At 35.4% G+C, this 15,399-nt stretch overlaps 1 protein-coding gene across 1 annotated transcript; it reads right to left on the reverse strand.

The window, feature by feature from the left end:
• Window positions 1–338: 338 nt before the first annotated feature.
• Window positions 339–13,364, reverse strand: LOC141622866 (ubiquitin C-terminal hydrolase 12-like). The gene is made up of 32 exons (XM_074438886.1): window positions 13,161–13,364; window positions 12,930–12,996; window positions 12,023–12,173; window positions 11,748–11,905; window positions 10,876–11,141; window positions 10,557–10,775; window positions 10,368–10,476; window positions 10,155–10,270; window positions 9,524–9,622; window positions 9,188–9,297; window positions 8,079–8,153; window positions 6,788–6,866; window positions 6,557–6,703; window positions 6,398–6,478; window positions 6,193–6,312; window positions 5,606–5,728; window positions 5,197–5,274; window positions 5,031–5,119; window positions 4,823–4,931; window positions 4,564–4,632; window positions 4,332–4,442; window positions 4,018–4,073; window positions 3,704–3,881; window positions 3,510–3,611; window positions 3,352–3,420; window positions 2,974–3,039; window positions 2,816–2,881; window positions 2,539–2,625; window positions 2,344–2,460; window positions 2,174–2,248; window positions 1,999–2,085; window positions 339–848 (listed from the first exon to the last, which is right to left on the reverse strand). Exons 1-32 carry the CDS (start codon window positions 13,179–13,181, stop codon window positions 807–809), a joined length of 3,342 nt encoding a protein of 1,113 aa, XP_074294987.1. The 5' UTR covers window positions 13,182–13,364; the 3' UTR covers window positions 339–806.
• Window positions 13,365–15,399: the final 2,035 nt, after the last annotated feature.

Below are 15,399 nucleotides of genomic sequence, written 5' to 3' on the forward strand. Positions count from 1 at the left end.
CGCGTGTTTTATGTCTGCCTTCAACAATTGCTCATTTATAAAGCAAGCTTAATACTCGGAACACAGTACTCGGAAATTGAACAAAAAACAGTGGGAGAAACTCAATGTTGCTGGTTCTCATGTACCTGGATCCTTCGGAGCCACAACTCCCAGCAAATCCCCAACACACTGAGGTTACCACACATTATCACTAGACCAAGCTCTAAATGTCGATTTTATCACAAGTTATATTTTTCACCCTCACATTTCATATTTGATTAACAATAATAGTCTTGATCCAAAAGTTAGTATGGAACATAGGATCATCAATGTTCAGTATTCGAAGAAGAAAACATTACAACACGCCTTGCACCAGTAAATTGTAAAATGTTTTCTCATCAAGGCTACAATACTTACAAGCTTCTTATGGTGGTGGTGGTAATAATAAGGAAAAATAAAAGAAGCGAAAGAAAAGAGGGGAAATTATCAAAGCAAAGGGAAGACAACCCTCGCACAAGTCACAGCCCTCGAAATCTAAAGACTAGACACCGCCTAAATAAACAGAATAGATCAGACTATACTGTATACATCCGGACATCCCTAACCAAAATCTCATTTTATGTACTCATGTTTCCTTACCTTACAAGTTACTACTGAGGGTGAGTTTCGAAGGATAACACACATACAGGCATACAGCCATAGGAACAATTTCCATTAGAGAAAACGGAGCACCTGAGACGCGGGTTGCAATCGACATCGAGTGTCGAAAACTCCGTTGAGGGAACCAGAGACGGTTCAAGCATACGAAATTCAGTCCCCAAACCATGCTAGTTGTAGATTTTTACAGGTTTCTCAAAAGTATGGCGATTCTGCAATTTGATACAAAGGAGGTGAGTAATAAAGGATATCAAGTTATCAACTTTAGAATATAAAAGCTAAGCAAAGAGGATTTTGGTAAATTTATTTAAACATATCAGACAATATAGCTAATCTCTAGCTATCACTTAAATGTATTTAAACATATCAGACAATAGAAAGTCCCCTCTGTACCCGAACATTTTGGTAAATTTTACCTTGTTAAACTCAAATCTCAGAAATTTCACTTTCGAGACTTTATCACATTGTTTGAATGGAAGGTTTTGGAGAGGACAAGAAACGGAGGAAACGAGCAGGATGCAACCTGGTTTGGATATTAAATTGGGTTGCGGGGATAATTACCTTACTCATTTCTAAGTCATACACAATTGTCAGGATGGAGGGATTTGATGGCAAAAAAGGGGCAGGACAGGGTAGATGCATTTTCCCCTGTTTAGATATTAAACTAGGTTGGAGGAAATTTGAGGGGGGATGTGGAGAAACACGGGCTACAAATAACGAACAAAATTACTTTTACCAAACCCAACTTTAGCTCCGAATAGGATTTCAGTTCAGCAGAACTCATTCACATATTCTTGAAATAATTTGTGCCCCCCTATAGAGAGACTACAAACTAAATTATTCCTCCCTCTGGTCTTTGAAGATAGTTTGCCTTTCTTTTGGTTCGGATTTTATTTAAACACATGCAATGATGCAAGCAGATTAGGAACATGTGCAAAAACAATAAATATTAACTAGGACAAACAGAAAGGAATATGTAAACTATCAACATGGAGAAAGGAAGCAGATAACAATGAATGTAGCCACAGTTCAAATATTCGGATTAGACCACGTCATGACACACTATTTAACCAAAAGCCAACAGAAACAACGCTTGCATTTAAAAAATCAAGGGCACGGGGAGGGCAGGCAAGTGAGATAAGTCAGTTAGTTAGCAACAACGGTTGTTACCCTTGAGTTAGTAACTCTGAACTCTTTGTATATATACCTCAACAAACTGTCATTGTGACTTAATCAATAATATCTCAGACTTTCACTAAACAAACTCCCTCTCTTTATAGCAAACTAATTCAATTACAAGCTTCATTAATGGTGATTTGCCTAGCTACAACAATCAACCTAGATTAGTTTCATAGCTATCACCTGATTCGAGTAGTGTACTCTTTTTGGGGAAGTATCTGGATGCTCCAATCCAAGGTACTGTTCCCATGCACCATACACATCTCTTCTCTGAAGAAAAACAAAGATATAAATTCAGCAATATTTCTAAAAAACACAAGAGTGGGAGGGGAAAAATATAGCGGGAAATGCTACGAACCTGAAAACGACTGGACACAACGTCAGTATCTTGGAGATACTCTGGACGACCTAATGACAGAAATGCAAACTTCCACTGGCCAACCAAAGCAATGAACAAGATGACTTTTTCAGAAACAGGAACAGTACCTAAATGTGTTAAATGCAGTAAAGTTATAGAAAAAAGCATACCTTAGAAAATTCTTCATCTGGGACCTGCAATTTCTTTTGAATCCTACCCTTAACATCAGCCAAGGTTTCCCCTTCATGAATCACCAAGAAAAAGGGTTCGCCGAAGTTTTGGATTTGCTGTTATGACCAAATTTTTTAATTAACTGTTCAACAAATCTGAAATATCATGATAGTTTGTGAATGTAAGATAGCTACCGTTTGGTTCTGTGCTGTCTCCTTAGTAAAATGGTACACATGAATAAGCCGATCGTGAGGGCCCAAATTCTTTTCTTCTTCGGGAATCTACAATAAAAGTTGAATTATGAAAAATGCCAAAACTGAAATAGATATTACAATGAAACCATTGCCAATAGCAATTGTTTTAACAGCCCTACAAAAAAATGGGAGTGTTGCACCGACAGACAAGAAAGAATGAGAGTGCTACGATATCTTTTTTGCTGGGTGAGGGCGGTAGCATTACTTATACACTGACCTCTTCTGCTCGCAATGTCCAGTACTGATCATTTATATTCTCAATCTTTTCATTTGGCGGAAAGATCTGCGGAAACCAACAATTAAATAAAAAGATTGAATTCTATACGTAAAACTTTTCGAAATTTGGATGATAAATATTGTCAAGACTGCGCAAACCTTATAGATCTTATGATAGAATACTTCAAGCAATCTCAGCTCGGCATCAGGATGTGACAATTCAACCTATTGTGGAGGACACGGGTTACAAATTGTGATCATTTCCAGTAAAGAAGAGTGAATTTTCACATTTTTTGAAGGAGGTGCGCAAACAAATGTTCAGACTAGAGAGTAAGCTTGCAAAATTTTTAACCACATTGTCGTCATACTGCTGTAGTAAATTAAAAAAAAAAAAAAAAAAAAAAAAAAAAAAAACTTGGAGCGCCAATAACACCAACTGGACATAAAGAATAGCAAATGCATTACTACAAAGTATGAAACAATGGCAAATACTGCAACCCACCAACCACACACAGCAACATTGAAGAAAGCATTTACCTTTGTTTTCAGGTCATTAAGAACATCCCCAACTGTACTATGTTTTGGCAGTCTAATATGAATAGTTACCTGATGACAAAAGGCAACCAAATATATATCATTAAATAAGAGAAACCAGTAGTACAGAAAAATGCGATGTGTTTTCATAATAAACTTACTTCATCTTTTGAAGCATGATGAAAAGCAACTTTAAGTGTCTTCAGGCCTTGTAATTCCGGCAATGGTATGTCCAAAACTTCATAGTATAGTATGTCCGAAGTCTGCAAATTTGTAAGGAAGTGAAGAATATTGAAACAACTCATACAGGGGACATGACAACAAAGGTTACATCAAACGCAATAAAGCTAAATACCTGATTGTAGTGGACTAGCATGTCTGTCAAGTGATCCACACCCCTATATTTAATAGGCTGTGGCTTTGGCTGCTGAGAGTAGCAGTTGTGAGAAGTAAGCCTAATTTTTGATGGATCATCCAAGCCAAGTTGGCGAGACACTCTTTCCACTACATCATCGTATGTATGATGTCTTGACCTACAATCCATCGACAAGACCGAGACGGTACGAAGAACATAAGCAATCAATAGGATTCACGATCCGTGTATACAATCTGTATTAAAACCTAGCATACAAAAACACAGAAGCTTCAAAAGGCAGGAGGGTAACTTACAACTCCAGGCAAAAATCATCTTCCTTGGGTCTCTCTAGTGTTCTAAAGTGAACCACCTATGAAATTCAAAAAAAATTACATGAAAACTTGTAATACTCGGCAAAACTAGCAAAGAAACAATATACAAAATTTACAGCCAGATTTTAAGAAAAACAATATCTATTACTGTAAAATTATGCACCAGCGTTTTACGAGACACCAAAATTGTCACACACACTCTTGAGGTACAAGAATGCAGGACATACAATAACACATTGGGACCAAGTTTGGTGGCTTCTGAAAAAAAAATTAACAGACAAAATTAGGGATCATACTTGGCGATTCTGCACATAGTCTAAAAATGAGGGGACGCGCGGATAGCGATATCTTTCTGCAGTTTCAGACAGTAGAGATTTCTGGAAACAAACTATATCTCCGTCTTCAAGCTAGTAAGCATAAACAATCAAAGTTGTAATAAATTAGTAAGACTTTTAGATATTATCAATCAATGGAAAATAGTGGTTAAGTAAACAACCAAAAAAAATAACAAATAAAACAGATCTCCACCTGACTACCCCGAAATGTAAGCTGCGAATCAATAGGTTCACACATCACAGTTGGCTCAAACTTAATTTCCTGCAGATAGAATTCACACGTTAACAAAAGAAAAGCAGAACAAAAACTTCAAAACCGAAGTCATATAATACTAAAAAATGACAAAGTAACATCATTACAATGTGCCCCATCCAAAATAAACCAGAAATCAATATTAGATAGCAAACACCACACCTCAAATTATCCAACATATATACTGTGGACATCTAACCTCAAATAACTCAATCTCCTCCTCAGCAGCGTAGCCAGCCATTTCTTTCAATTTCCCCAGAATTTCTCCTGGTTTACCATTAGCCTTGACAAAAAGTCTTCCCACATAACTGCAGATGCGTCAAAGGAATAGATATATGCAAAGTTAAATTTTGTACAACAGTACTAGACAAAAGAAGGATTTTGTACACAACTATATGACGTAGTACCGTAGCTCTTCTTTCGCAGGATTATAATGCTTAAAAAACAGCAAAATTTCATCCTTCGTCTTTTCTGGAGATGCGATGGGCCTTAAATCCTGCATTATAATAAAGCAATACATAAAACTAGCGCAACTGCAAAATGAAGTGATTATGCTTCTTTAACTATACTTACACAGTCAAGCTCTACTTCCAACAGCAACTTCAGTTCCGCATTCTGAGCCTTATTAGACACTTCCCTCAGCTGTCCAACCTGCAGGCAATGAAGCAAAAGATGTAAATGTCACCTACCTCAAAGGCTCAAATGGCAAAGAATGCATCATTTAATCACTAACCCACATCAGCCTGTGATGTAATAATGTGGAATTGTGGATCCTCATAGAAACTCATGAAAAAAAAAAAACTTTCATTTTCTAGTGATTTAAATGAAAGATTCTTTAACTAGTAACATAAATAAGGCTCAGACTTCCACATATAATGAACATCCATTTCACCATCAACGGTTCAAGACTTCCACATATAATGTCGGGAACAAAAAAATAATATTCACTTGTAGATGGAAGTATAGGGTCTAACGAACTTACAGTCTGGGCTTCCTCCAATGCAGTCAATGGTCTATTAGGTCGATAAGTGTGATTTTGGCGCTTTGCCCACAGCCAAAATCTTTGTAATTGTACTGGGATACCAAATTCTTTAGCAACCTCTTCCTGCACATAAATAACCATGAAACAGACATTCATAAGCATAGAATCCTCAAAGGTACAGACCACTATAAAATCAAGTGCTGGGCCAGACTCAGACAAAATCAAGTGCTTGGGCCAGACTCGAAAAAAATCAATTACTTGGGCAAGATTACTAGAGACAAACACGGTGATTAAGGATTCAGGAAAAAGAAAAAGAATTTCAATTTGCTGGTAAAGGACAATGAACAATATACGTTCAACTACCATAAAAACACTTGCTTAGACAAAGAGCAGCAAATCACACTGTATTGGCATTTGGCAAAGACTACGAATCTAAGAACTATCACGAATTATTCTGGGTAAAAGCTTAGACTTTAAGCATTTCCCCCAGTATTGCAGCGGAGTTGGGATAAAAAAAAAAAAAGCACTAGCAAAGAGTAATTTGCAAACTAAACTAAACAGAGACCAATAAAAAATACAGGTGGCACCTTGAAAAGGTTAAATGGCATCTGCTTCTGTACACGAAAAGATTTAACTTTATCATGATCAACAAGGTCGAAATAAATATCCTTTCCAATCTGCTCACTGAGATCGTCATCACGTGCAACCTTCAAATGGAAAAGTACGCATCAAAACCTGGGTTGTGGATGAAATAAACCAGACAAGGACACAACTTCTAAGAAACACAATCACCTTTATGATAGTGTAGAGGTGTGCCTCTGCTTTCTCCTTCTTCTTAAACTCCTTTTCTTCTTGTTCTCTATTCAAACGTTCCTAAGCAAGTGCAATAGGTTTATTGTAAAAGTTGCATCTAAAAAGAAATAGAAAGTCGTAGCAAAGTTATAGTCTTACCCTAAGATGTTCAGCAATGTCCTTCTCGTCCACATTACACAGAATCTTGTCCTTGTCACTTTCACGTATATACACAAGCATATAGGCATTTGAATATTTTGTGAATTTGAAGGGAGTGTTATTGAAACCAGGATTTGTCTGTGGTAACTGCGGCAAAAATAATACAAACAAGAAATGAATCCTGGTTGTACTTTGTAGATTACTGAACAAAACAGTGCTAAACAATCATACCTCCTCTTCACCTCCATATTGTTCATCCAAAGCTCTCTTCATATCTTCTTTTGTAACCCGCTCATCATCAAATTTATACCTAAATAGCACCGCAAAGGATTTAAAATAGTAGCAAAATCTATGTGAGCACTAGAAAGATAGACGAACTGCAGTTTAAATCACTAGAAAGTGGCCATACAGCATCTAAACCAAGAACTGATGTGCCTGTTAAGCAGCATTTAGGATTCAGTAATCTACAATCAAAAGTGCCGCCCGAGGGTTTCAGTCTTAATCAAACTAGGGTTTCAATTGTTGGACCACATCATCACCATGAAAACATTGCCAACACCCACAATCTATTATTAAAAGTACCGCCCTTACGAAACAACAATCATAACACAATTCACACCCCACTACCTCAGTCAACATCACCACCATCCATTAACCACTGCTCTACCTGACTGCCTTTACCGTTGCTCACCCCTAATAAACTCACTGCCTTTGTCTCTACAACAAACACAGCAACATTACCCCTTTACCCCTCCCATGCTTCCAACCTCTACTTACGCCTCCATTCCCTCAATCTCCATCTGATTATCGCCATCCATTCCCAATTTAATTCCACCACTTTCCACGTGTATGGCCAACCTGGCCTCCTCCACCCTTAACTCACCTTTACCGCCAGTTCAGCAACTGTCCTTCTAAAAGCTTGTTAACCTGTGCTTCAGAGATGAGTGGCTGATGGATAAGGTGAAGGGGAAAAACGTCGTGTGGATGGCAGAAAGAGAGAGAAAGGGACGGCATGAAAATGGAGGATTGCCGTTGTATTGGTAAGAAAAAATAGTTTTATCCTTCTTGTCCAACCAAACACATTGGGTACTTTAACGAGTTTGCCTTCTTGTTCAACCAACATATGGGGTATTTTGATGGGTTTTACGCCCTTTCTTCATATTCCCCTTATTAATTTATTTCCTTATCTCCTCGTCAATAAAACAACTTAATTTGCGCATCAAAGAATATTAAAGCAAACAAGTAATTGAATATATGATGATGTCAATATTACTACAACAACATTACCCAAGTGCCTCAATGGCTCCCGCAAATTGCGAGGTAAGGGTGTTGGATGTACAAAGTCTTACTCTTGTGTTAGCAACACAAAGAGATTGTTTCCGATGACTCAAGAATCAAGATGAAAATTGCGTCGAAAACTAAATCGAATGACTGGAACTTCACAAAAATAAAGAAATGATATCGAAAACTCATCATAACTAAATATTTCAGAGTACATAATAAACAACAGGTAAATGCATACCACTGTTCCGAAAGTGTTGGCCGTATATAAGCATAGTAATGTCCACCATGCACCCCACCACTATGTACCAAAACACTGCATATAACATTTGGAAGAAACACCCATTTTCAGTTATAATAATGCATCAGTTTCACCTCTTGAGAAGTGATATTACTATCTATCCATATATTGTCACGATGGACAAAAATACAACAACAACAACAACAACATTAGCCCAGTGCCTCAATAGCTCCCGCAAACTGCGGGGCAAGGGGGAATCGGATGTACGCAGCCTTACCCTTGTGTTAGCAACACAACGAGGGAGTGTCTAAATGGCTCAAGATGAAAATTACGTCGAGAACTGCACTGAAGAACTGCCACTTCACAATGAAGAGAAGGGCAGCCACTTTATTCAAGATTTGAGGTGTCCTAGACTCCTAACAACTTTATTATTTTAATATGTTTATTGATGAAAATATCAGGCTTTTGTTGAGATGAGCTCATATCATGATTCAATTAAACTAGAGCTGAAACATGTACAATTGTCAGAGTCAAAGATCTATAAAGCAATAAGAACATGAAATTGTAGGAGTTGGAGAGAATGGAGATTTATATGTATGTTATGTCCAACAACGACACTACTCTAATGTTTCAAGGGCCTCCAACGGTGTAATGCAGTCCAATGACCATAGGCTTGCGTTGAAAAACAGAAAAAAAATGTTTCTACAGAGTGAAAATAAATAGGAACTGTTTTTGCACTTTGTTTTTATTTCTTTATAATCAAAACCAGAAACGTTTTAAATTTTTCATTATAGAAGTATTACCGACAACCCTATCAACCAATAAATATTCAATGCATTATTTAAAATCAAACATCGTAACAGCAAGATTCTCCTCTAGGGACAGATCATAAAGCAAAACTCTGAAAGTTAAAACAAGAACAGTTAGGTCCTATGACAGCTGAAGACAGGTGCGTTAAAATACTACAATGTGGCAAGTCATTGATGTAGTCGATTCTTCTTTTTTCCATAGCTTTCTATTTACTCTCCTTTCTATACTTCTCTAATTAGGTGTAGCATTTGGTACTAAGTAGTCAGTAGCATAAAAAATATTCAAAGGATCACCCATACCTGTGGAGAGTATACAAGTTGCGTACACTTCTATCAGCATCAGGAGATAAATATTTGCCATTTTCACGATCGAGATCAAGTTCGAGAGGAAACTCATAGCGATCATTGATCTACAAAGTGTCATAAGACGCAAGTGTGACTCATATTCATGCCAAAAACATTCACCAATTAATCAATAATCAGCAATAAGAAATACATGAAAATTAAATGCAATCGGAATGAAAAGCCAAAAAATATGAGTGAACAGATAGCAAACACCTAGATAGAACAGTATACACCTAATCAAAATATGCTATGTTAAATTTATCCTATATATGAGAGTTTACTATGACCAACCTTCACCATAGTGTCACGCATGAAATCATATTCAAATCTTTTGAGCTGCAGCTGAAGTATGGGGGGAAAATCAATGAACAAGACACCCTTCCTAGCATCCTGAAATTTCCAATGCCAAACAAGGAATTAAAAAGTGCAACTCCCCCTGATGGCTGAAACATGTTGAAGCTGGTGAAAAACAAATTGCTTTCACAAGAGCAAAAAAATAATTATTGAGGGGACAAGTAAAAAATTGCGGGTGAAATTTGAGGTTGAAAAGTGAACAAAGATCACGACTTTGCAGAAAATTACAAAACTTTAAATGCAGAAACATGTACTCCCTCCGATCCAGACAGATGGTAACACTTACCTAAAATGGATGAACCACACCAATGGTAAGATACCATATTTGGCATGAAAAATGACTAAATTACCCTTACATCCACTACCTATTTACAACTTTACCATCACTCACCCACTCACCAACTACTTATTTAATCCACCTAAACCCATGTGGCCCCAATCAAACTTTCCTACTTTACCCCTCACTTTTCCACCTTTTCTTAAATAACCACTTTTTCCCTACGTTACCATTTGTCTGGATCGGAGGGAGTATAAGTTAATAAGTAATAGATTATGAAAAACTCCTCACCTGCAAACCATATTGCTCGGCATGATACTTGTTATCACCGTCCAGTTTCTCAACTTCCACATACTTATCAAAAGAAGCATAAACGTTATTGCACCCTTTAACGTCAAGCTGAAGATCTATAAATCAAAATTGTGAATTCAGACCACCTCAAACCTAAGCGCCCAAGGTTTTGTTAGCAGTCTCTACATGGAGATATGTCAGCAAAAAACTTACCATAGAAGGACTCCTTTCTAGTAGATTTGTAATCCACATTTACACATTCAATGTAGTTCATGTGATGGCCTTCAAACAGTTTTTGAATGGTACCCTCAACAACGGTACCCTGCCATATTACGAAAAATCAACAACCCTAAATCTAAACAATGAAGCGAATATGAAGATTATTTTAGTCAGAAACAGCACCTTCATTTTATCTTCGAGCTTTTCACAAAGAACCCTATTCAGCTCCTGAACATCATGTTGCATGAAAGAATCATAGGTATCCCAACCAAAAGATTTAGTCAACTCTTTTGTGGCTACACTGCCGTCACTATATTGAAGCTTGTAGAACAAACTCTGAAGAGCCAAAGGAATGCTAGCTGATGGCATATCATTCTCAGTTGTCGGCATATGGTATACAGCCTGTGTATCAGTGAATACCACAATTAGCTATCTGGAAAATAAATTAGTACTCGTATTCTCTAACCCATGTTGGATCAGACTACCAAAGGCCACAACAAACCTTTCGAAAATAGGGAATGTGAAAAAGTGTTTGAAGAAGAGAGTTCATGTAGCACGTTGCTCCTTGATTCTTCAGCCCAACAAATCCAGTTTCCTTCTTTGAGTCATAGGACCAATAGTCTACCATCTTTCGAACAGCAACCTCGGCCTCGATAATAACAGTATCGTTGACAAGATACCCTCGACCGGGGTCATACAGCTCACTTAAAGCCATAAATGAAGTAAAGCCCCAATCACTTTCCCTAGCATTAAACTGATGTTGGGTATCTGCAGATTTTTGATCGGCGGTTTAATATACGCATTAGCAATAAAAAATTGACACAGCAGTGAAAAAACGCCTGCATGATGAGCAGACCAATACTATCAAATACATAGTTGAAACTTGAAAGAGATGAAGTACATAAACATTACTACTGATCTTTGAGCACCAGTTGCACACATCATCGTAAGTAGTCTACAAATATATAAATGTCACAAGTAACCCTACGCTAGATGGCCAATACTATTCTTTCAAAAAATATTATAAGAGCAGCAGGTCATAAAAAATGTATAGGATATTTACACAAATTACTCCAACCATATAGAAGTCACAAGTAACTCTACGCTAGGATCGCATAAGCCTTTACCATGAGCCCAAAAAAACAGTCATGCTGTGTTTATTCAGTGACTCCATGGACGCAACCGAATTATGCAACATAGACTATATACTCCACCTTACTAGTTACTACTACCAGTGACGCTGAGAAACTTGAACCCAAATAGAGACCAAATTTCAATATAAAAGACAGGATCATAAAACCCAACATGACACCTTTTAAGGCTTTTTACATCTACAAACACCAAAACCAAACAGATAAAAAAAAAAAGGAATACCTTTTCTCACAGAATACTTGTTATGAACTTGATTAACTACAGCCAGGCTAAACTGTGCATACCGACTCCACCCGTAAGGCAAACTAGCAGAATTCGCAACATCAAGATACATTGACAAATAGTCGACATTGTTCCCTTTAGGGAAAATAAGTATCCGCCTGCACAGCCCAATACACAGTTCAACAATTAGCAACCCCTTCAACAAACCAATACACAACTTTCAATAACTACCAGCACAACAAAACTTCGGAAAACTTCATAGTAATGCAGTATACCATTTATGATCACCAGCGACGAAAACTGAGGAATAATGCTTCTTGGTATTCAACCGAGTGAAATTCTCAATTTTCCAAGTAAACCTTGACGCTGGAGGATCCTCGGAAGGTGGAGTCTCCAAAGTATTAGCAGGTTCCGCTGAAGCAGCCACTACCAACAGAAATCATACAATCAATAACCTAATCAACACTTCAACACAAACTCTACTCTCATTTAAGACGGTCTAAAATAATGTTATTGCAAAAACCTCTCCCATTATGGACAGTTTTTATTTTACTTTCTTTTTTAAGTAGTTTTTAGTGCATCATTCCCTCAATCCCAATCGTTATTTACCTTTTTTATTCTTTGTCACGGGTATTTTATTTTGATCAAGGTAAACAAATGACTGGAACAAAGTGAGTAAATGATATGCCGCACACGGTCATTCAACAGACTACTCCCCAAACTACAATAATTATTGTGCAAGACCGTCTTCCGGCATGAGGCGGTCATTTTATTTAATATTTAGAAACACACATTTATCGATAATAACAAATGAGTGTTTAACCAATAAGAAGACTGCTTTTTTTTCGTTTTTTTGCCAGATGTAAAAAGAGTGATATTACATACTAGTAGTACGGCCCCGTACCTCATACTTAGATACTACATTACGAAACATAAAAGTACAATGATCCAGTAATAAACTGAGATAAGACTCAATTAGGCAAGAGAATCATCATCTACGGCGACTAGAAGGCTGGCAACTACAAAGGATCATCGACACATATATCAAAGACGTCTTATTCTATAATTTGTGACTCCCCTAATTAATAATCTAACAAATCTTCATTGTACTAACATGACTCGATAAACGAGATAAATCCACAACAGAACATAAAAAATGCAAGAGAAATTAAACGAGTAAACCTTCCATAGGCTGATTATCATTAGCAACATCGGAATGCGGCATGAGCATCTCTTCATCATCTTGCCGCTGCAAAATTAACAATTCATGTTACAAATTAAAACCCTAATTGAGCTAAATTACAGAAACCTAATCTCAAATTACTAAAATTGCAGTAGATAACAACATAATCAAATCATATCATAACAAAATCAAATTCAAAAATAGAATGTGAAGATAGATAGAAAGCGTACGTCGATAGGAGCGGGAGTCATGACTGTTATTAGAGAGAGAGAGAGGGGAGAAGGAAGGAAGTTGAGATCGTCACGAGCTGGTAGAGGTGAAGGGGAGGAGGAAGGAGAAAGGTCTTTCTGAGTGTCGGGAGCTTGTCTCGCTCATTTGTTTACATAGGTAGACGAAAAATTATTCAAAGCGTCTTGCCACTTGCATTTTGTGAGAGGGGCACTTCCGTCTTCAGCTTGTGACGGATAGTGTCCGTCTTTAATGAGATTTTGTGAAAATTATTTGTAAAAGAAAAACTAATCTTCTAAATATAAAGGTAAATAAAATGTACGATTTTTTAAAATAATGCTAAAGAAAAAAAATATTTGTCATTTTGGGGTCAGTTTTGAAAATATTTCTCAAAATGGTATCTACGTAGGCTCGGGATTTCTGGACCTGAAACACGCCACTATCAATGGCGTATGTTTTGTGAAGGAAGTACTCTATTAGCACTTAGCAGTGGCGTGTCTTTACAACAATTTTTTTCTTCAACTGACAGAACATTAAAAAAAAAAGAAAAAAAATTATACATAGACACGTCATCGAGAGTGGCGTGCTTCCGCTCCGAAACCCGCCATTCCCAATGGCGTGTTCGCTTTAGTCCATTTTAATGAAGTTTCCTTCCCTAATCATTATAAACACGTCATTGGTAGTGGCGCGTTTCAGGTCCAGAAATCTCGAGCCTACGTGGACATCATTTTGACAAATATTTTCAAAACCGACCCAAAACGACAAATATTTTATTTTTTAGCATTATTTTAAAAAATCATTCATAAAATATAAAGGTAAACAAATGAGTGAGACGTGGAAAATTTCCCTTCCTACTATATGAGAATAAAAATTCTCAAAAAATTTCCCTCCAAACTTAATCTATTAAGGAAAGAAATGAATTTTTCCCATTAAACTATTTTTTTGTTTAAAGCATGATTTTTTTATTAAATTCTAAATTATAATTATAATTTTTAATCAAAATAAAATAAAAAGGGTACACACTTATAAAATACAAAATTACCATTTTTTCTTAAAAAATGACTTGATGCATACTTACACGATATAAACAATAAAATAAACTAATATTATTAGCTTTGTGAAAAAAATTTATTAAGATAAATTTAAGAAATGTTGTAAAATGAAATCATTAACTTTGTGATAAAATAAAAAATAAAAAATTCATGACATAACTCAAATTTTTTTACTCCTATTAGTTTTACAATTTAATTTTTTTCTCATATTAAAATACAATGAGCTGAATATTAAAGTATAAATTTGGAATAAATAAGTAATAAACTAAAAAATAAAACTCTATAAATACCGCGCATTTATTGTGCGGGATCTATACTAGTGAAATCCCCTATTCACTAAATGAATAGGTGAAACTCTAAATTTTCCCGCCTAAACATATTTCCTAAAATAAGGTTTAGATTTTTTATTAGCATATTCTATAAATAGATTTATGTATTTATGTCATTTAGTATTTCACATTTTACACAAATTTATCTCCAGTCTTTTTATGATATAAAAAAGGAATTCTTATTTTTTATTTAATGATTCATACGATAAAAATTCATTGATTTTTCTCCATTAATGATAGTGAGAAACCTCTTTCATAAAAGATAGTTATCATTTTTTATTTAATTTTATTATTTTCTTTTTAGTTAGCTTTTAGTTTATTTCTTGGTTGTCTCTCATTAATGTAGTGTTGATTTTTTATGATAAAAAAGTTCGGCTAAAAATATAGTATCAGTAATATTATAAATAATTTTAACAAATAATAATAATAATAATAATAATAATAATAATAATAATAATAATAATATATGTAATATAATAACAATAATAATAATAGTAGTAATAATAATAATAATAGTAATAAAAGTAAAAATAATAATAATATAAAAATACTAATAATAAATATTAATACTTTATACTACTAATATTGCCATTAATCATAATAATATAATAAAAAATAAATATATTAAATGTAAATAAAATAATAAAAATAATAATAAAAACAATAGTAATATAATAAATATTAATATAATAATAAAAATAGTAAATAGATTAATATAATAATAATGATGATAACAGTAAGAATATAAAAAATGAATAGTATTATTAATGTTGAAATAAACTGAACTGAACTGAACTGAACCGATCTGAACTGAACTGAACTAAACTGAATGGAGCTGAACTGAACTGAACTTATAAGAA

This window comes from Silene latifolia, chromosome X (assembly GCF_048544455.1).
Source record: "Silene latifolia isolate original U9 population chromosome X, ASM4854445v1, whole genome shotgun sequence".
Classification (NCBI taxonomy): domain Eukaryota; kingdom Viridiplantae; phylum Streptophyta; class Magnoliopsida; order Caryophyllales; family Caryophyllaceae; genus Silene; species Silene latifolia.